General features: G+C 43.2%; 1 protein-coding gene across 1 annotated transcript in view; it reads right to left on the bottom strand.

Annotated features, from left to right (window-relative positions):
- The window catches only part of LOC105691421, a 31,631-nt gene continuing 25,631 nt past the window's right edge, over positions 1–6,000 (bottom strand). The window contains exons 5-7 of the mRNA XM_012409883.3: positions 4,753–4,844; positions 1,220–1,412; positions 1–921 (exon numbers count right to left, since the gene is read on the bottom strand). Coding sequence (XP_012265306.2) covers positions 641–921; positions 1,220–1,412; positions 4,753–4,844 — 566 coding nt within the window. The 3' untranslated portion in view covers positions 1–640. The remainder of the gene's footprint in view (positions 922–1,219; positions 1,413–4,752; positions 4,845–6,000) is intronic.

The following is a 6,000-nucleotide window of genomic DNA, read 5'->3' as shown; positions in this document are numbered from 1 at the left end:
TCTGAGGTTGCAGCTTACTTCACTGCAGCCGATACTTATCGGAGTTTACTTTATTTTAGTTATTGCCAAAGTTAAGTACATTACCAGGGAAACTTCCAGCCCATCTTAAGATATCGGCGACCGAAAGCAAAGGTCGAACGGCGAATGTTTACTGGAGCTACAACTGTACCTTCTAAACAGGCGTATCTTGTGCAAGATTTTTTTAAGGCTTTCTGCAGGTTTAGCCCGAGGCAAAAGTTTGAATACAAAAGCAGGGGTAGAAACTCTCGGGGAAACGAAATACGTGCGCCCACCGGCGTAATTCGATGCAGAGGGAAAATAAAAAAGAAAAATATACCATCAGGTGAAAGAGAAGACATATACATGTGCATTAAATAAAGAAAAGAAGAAACTCGAGGAGCAAAGATGGCCGCAATTCTTCGCGTGATCCTCCGAGAGATTTAATCCTATTAGACGACGGGATGATAGATACCGAGGATACAGAGCCGTAGGACTCGGGGCGCGTTTCCCGAAAGCATCCCGTGTAATTACAACGTTTAAGTTAACGTTCGGGGATCACAACTTTGAGGAATTATAATTGATAGGAAAAAAAAATAATTAATTTCTGCTTCACGGTTCGAATTATATAATATATGTCTGTTCATAAGACGTGTAGATTTTCGCAGCTTTTGCTTTTTGTGTCGTTTATACACATTTTGCTCAGAATTTCGCGGGCTAGGTTTAGACTAAGGGCCGTTTTACTCGCGTGTAATTTGGCGAGCATTTTTCCTTTGCTACCCTGACGGCGAAGCTTCTTGTCACGTGATTCGCGGAGTCGAATTTGCTTGAGGACTCCCACGAGGAGTTCGTCGACGTTGTGCTGAATACCGCTCGACGTTTCTATGAATTTACACTCCCTCGACGTCGCCAGCTGTTTACCCTCTGCGAATCGAAAGAATACATGCCTGCATTCGTAGACATAGCACTTGCCAGAATGCTGTTAACGTTGTAATAACGAAAAGAATTTCAGAACCCCAATGCAAGCGGGTCTAGCAAAAAAAGAAAAAAAAAAGAGAAAAAACAACGTCCAAGTAATTAAAACTAAAGAGAAAGTAATAACAAAAAAAATGACATAAAAATAGGAATGAGCTCGCCATTATTTTTCAAGCAGTCTTCGCGTCCTTTGTGGCGGCATTGTTCGGAAGCTGTTAGAATGGGGCGAAAGAAATACGAGGCTCACCGTTAGCTGTGATTGTGCGACTTCTGGCGAGGTCAGCCTTGTTTCCAACGACTATTACCGAGTGTTCCTGAGTGAAGTGTTCACGCCAGAGATAATTCAGGATTTCTTCGGCCACCTGAAAGCTGGCGCGGGAGACGATCGAGTATATCACCACGCAGGCATGGGGCTCGTACGTCGAAAGGGAGTTCTCCACCTGTATAGTATATGTATATCTTTCAATGCATAAACGGAAAATAATTTATCCAGGGTAGAACGGCGATTCCACGATTATTCGTTCGTTTATCCATTTATTCATTTATGTACACGTTGCACGGCATATACACGGTGTGTATATTTTGTGTCACGCACGAGTTACGGAGAATGTGCTCGCGCCACAATTGGAGCAATTACAATTAATTTCGAACCACGTGTATGTTTTATTCGGTCTGTAGAATGCATGACAATTTATGTAAAGCTTTCCCACTATACCCGTCGCAAAGGGGAAAATCGGTTTTATACGAAATCATCGACCCTTCACAAATTTTACGCTTGACGTTATTCGAGCCATAAAATACCCCCTGATTTTACTGCGCGGTCATCGGACTCTTTGTGATATCGGATTCAAAAAAACAAAAAAAACAAAAGCAAATCCATCCGAATAACAGAGCGGGTCGTATAGTTGTTATACCCGTGACTAGCTCAGAACGCGGTTTTTCAGCGCGCTTTATGGAATGAATTGTTTGCAAAATAATTGCAAAATTGAAACGACTTTGAATTGGAAAAACCTTTTCCTGCGGATGACAAGCCAATCCTTAATCGATCGTTTATTATTTCTCTCTGTAATGTCACCTGTTTGTATACACAGCTATGGGTACATTGAGACTGAAAATCGTTCAAACTTTCGCTCTGGAGAGCGACGAAATTGAGATATTTGGATGAGTGCACAAGCGTGAATGCGAGTTTTGAGCGGATAACGTTTTTTCAGTGTTGGTTATAGAGTAGGATTTTCTCGTGAATCGTCATCACCCTTTCTCGCTGCCGGTTCTGAATCGCTTTTCATTCGTTCCAACTCCACGAACGATCGTTTTGTCCAGTTTTAACAAAAACGCTCCTGACAAAACTGCGATCGGACGATCGATCGTCCGCAGGTGACTATAACGAGTGTCGTTTTCGGAAGAATTTTTAAACGAAGGATATTTCGGGGAACTTGAGTCCCCCGTCGACTGCACGAGAAACCGATATTGATTCCGTGAAGCAGCAGCAGGAAGAGCTCGAGAAGCTGAGGAGCCTGCTGAGTCGTTGTGCGCGAAACTTCGACGAGTTCGATGAAATTCCCGCGAGTACCAGACAAGCCGCTTCTCTCAGCGTGTGATCGATTAATTCTACGTGACGAATCGAGGAACAAAGGAACGAGTTCGCTCTCGATGTTCCACAACGTCGCTTTTCCCGCCACGCGGCACTGAGTTTTATTCGAGTGCAACGAGTCTGGAGCTCACCACCGTTCCAAAAGATATCGAGTCTCTCTCGATCGTCACTTTCGTTAGCGCGAATTTCGCGATCACTCTACCGCCGATCGGAGTCGGTATAATTTCAATTTCTCCATGTTCTGACTGTCCTCCTAGTCTACCGATCTCTGCAGGCGAGGATCTAATTGATCGGAAGTCTTGCACGCTTGCGAGTACGCGTCAAGGTGAGACGAACGCCTTACCGAGTTGCAATATACTTTTTTACCGTTAACACAATTTTGAGCTCGCACGTAGTTGAGATCCGACGTTCCTCGCGCGCGTTCAGTTTTTGTGAATTTGTATCACTGATTGCAGATATTCAACTATTCGCAGACAGTTCGACCGAAATTTAATAAAGTTTTTCCCTCTCTCCGTGTGACTCCCTGGCGGACATTCGCGCCACGAAGTCAGAGACTTTAACACGTTTCTATGTAGATAAATTCAGACCGGTTCAAACTGACGATGGCATGAATTGTCGATTTTTTAGATCAAAAAATCTTTAACAGGTGTTGTACGAAAGATTGCTTCGCTCCAGAGGTTTTGAAAAAACTTTTGATAAGCGAAAAAACGGCTCAATCTATACCTATATCCGTATCATGCGTACCGCAGATGCGAATGACTCATTTTTAGAATCTCATCCTGTTTTAAATTCTGTCTTATCGGATGTTAGTATCGAGGTTTCCGCATGCGTTCCGCTAGTATACATTTATCTGGGATACTGGCAGCCCAATTTAACAAGACATACTTTCAACCCGAAAACTCTATTTGCATCCAAAAGCGTGGGCGGGAATATGCGTAGCAGCTTGTGCCTTCGGCTAAACAAATTCTAGGACAACGCGCCTCGCTAACGCGCCGCAACCCAAATAATTCCGGCTCAGATACACATGTAACATACATAGGTATACGTTAACAATAGCTTCTGAAAAGAAAGAGGAATCACCTAGCCCCCCTGCTGCGCGTGAATGTTATTTCGAAGGTCGAAGTCCTGCAGCGTAAACGTAGAAACACCGTAAAATTGAAGATTATGGACTATAATCGCAGTTTTCGCACGTCTCGAAAGTTTCAAAGCTATCTCCGACTTGCAGACTAGACGTATACCTATTCTTGCTATCGTTCATTTCGCGATGCTTTGATCGTATTACCGAGACGAAGTGTAACCCGACCGCGACCCCTCAACTTCACCTACATTGGGACGGTACGATACCGATTATTCCCTTTCTCGCTGTAACGAAGCTCGCGCTCAGCTCTGATATCTCGCGATCTTGAGAAATTCATGCGATATCCGTACGTTTCGAAGACGAAGAAAAAAATCGGTGTTCGATAAAAACCGCAATACGGCGAGTGGCGAAGTTGCGAATATCCAATCAGACGTTCCACCGACGATGAGTTGACACTTTCGGTTCTCCGTTCGATGCGGGCGTATCAAACGATGCGGGGTTACGGCGTACGGAAGCTCTTCGAACGCCTAGCTGAAAGCTACCTTATGAATTTTCGATGCTTCGTAACGCTCCTTACTTCGGGAATGAAAAATCTAGTGCCGTCGGATGTTCGAAGGGGGGACCTGCTCCTGCGACTCCGCCCTCCGAGCACTTTCGGATAAACCTGCGTTCTGTACATTTATTATCATCGTTATAATTTATAATAGGGGAGCGCAGTTAATTCCGCACGAAGAAACCGGCGATGTATCGCCGATCGTAGAAACCAATGGATTCGAATTACCGAACGACCGCTCGAGTCGTCGATTCGTCGAAACACTGTTTCTATCGCGGTCAGTTATAGTTTCGAAATTACGAAGGTGCTTAAATTTCTCGATCGTGAAACCGTAAAGTGGCATCGATAAATTGAAGGGTCAACGATATTCCCCCACATTACGTACGTATTATTGGTAGGTACTAGAAACGTGATGTGCGTGGGTACATACCTATAACGCAATATCGAGTTACACGAATACAAGCTGTATGGATATACGGTACGAGATCCGTGTCTCTATAATTCACGCCCTGTACAGTACATAATATTATGAGGTGTGTAAGTATATCGATAACTCACGCTCATCTCCACGTTCGGATGATCGATGAATATCATTTCAGATTCCTCTCCGTCCAGTAAAATGGATACCGTCTTTTCACCGAATTCGTCATCTGGAAGGAATTCAAGAGTTTCATAGTTATCTGTCGTCGGAAAAGGGTGCGGACGTGCCGCCGTACGTGACAATTTTCCAGAGCTGAAAATAAATAAAAATTCAACCAGGCGACCGCTGGTTTTTATTCAAACTCATTGTCAGTTCGATACGAAAAATTGCGAGCCTCGCTACATCGTTAGCTCTGCGCGTATAACGAACGATTTATAGGAGTGTCACCTTTTAGAAACAACGTGCAACAAGTGTCAAATGTGTAAAGCGACGACCTCAAACCCCGAGAGAACACGCAACCGTACTTACCGTATATAATGGTATAATTATACCGGATCGGATAAAGTAATTCGCAGCCAGTCGTACCTGCGATAATTATAGTAAGTTTGCTGATTTTTAGCCAAATTCTCAGTCGTCGTGGCAGCTGCATCGGAGCTTTCATAAATTTTCTCAAAGTGCATGGGTATAATGAGCAATTTAAGTCCATCAATAAGATTTACGAAACGGGTGAATTGTCGGGTGATCTAAAAAAAAAAAACTCGCTATTTCTCTTTCCATCTAGTTATCGCACCCTTTTTTTTTTTTTCTATGCGAGAATAATCTTCCGTTAAACTATTTTTCATTTCCAACGTTCGAATAACATTCCGGTGACGTTTCATCCGATTTATTTCCATACACGATGTTCGCTGATTTTTTAATTTTCTACTTCAGTTATTACTCTTTGCTACGCGATCCGTGAAATAAAATGAAATGAAAATGAGTATAATATCCAGAGTCGAACCCGAGGGGTGAGTCCCGATCGGAAAATAATTCGCCTGTGCAGTGTCAGTGCGGGTAATCCACAGCGCGCGGTAATGGGGATTCCGTGTTAACCTTTGTAAAGGTCAGCGGGGGTTGGTACGCAGTACCTACTCTACGCCGTCGTTCGTTTGAGTATATGGCAAATGTTAACGGTCGTAAATAGTGCGATATAATATTTTTTTCACCCCTTTTAAGGCATCCATTCTGTTTTTGTTTTTTTGTCACTTCTATTTTGGTTCATGTTTTAGCTGGGCTGTAAGGAGTGACCTCGAATGTTTACTCTCCATTTTTTTCTTTGTCGAACATGAATTTTGAAGTTTATAAAAATGCACGTTACAAAAGAAGCGGAATTGTAAAAATTACCA

This window comes from Athalia rosae, chromosome 2, assembly GCF_917208135.1.
Source record: "Athalia rosae chromosome 2, iyAthRosa1.1, whole genome shotgun sequence".
Lineage (NCBI taxonomy): Eukaryota > Metazoa > Arthropoda > Insecta > Hymenoptera > Athaliidae > Athalia > Athalia rosae.
This window is presented reverse-complemented; position numbering and strand designations above follow the sequence as displayed.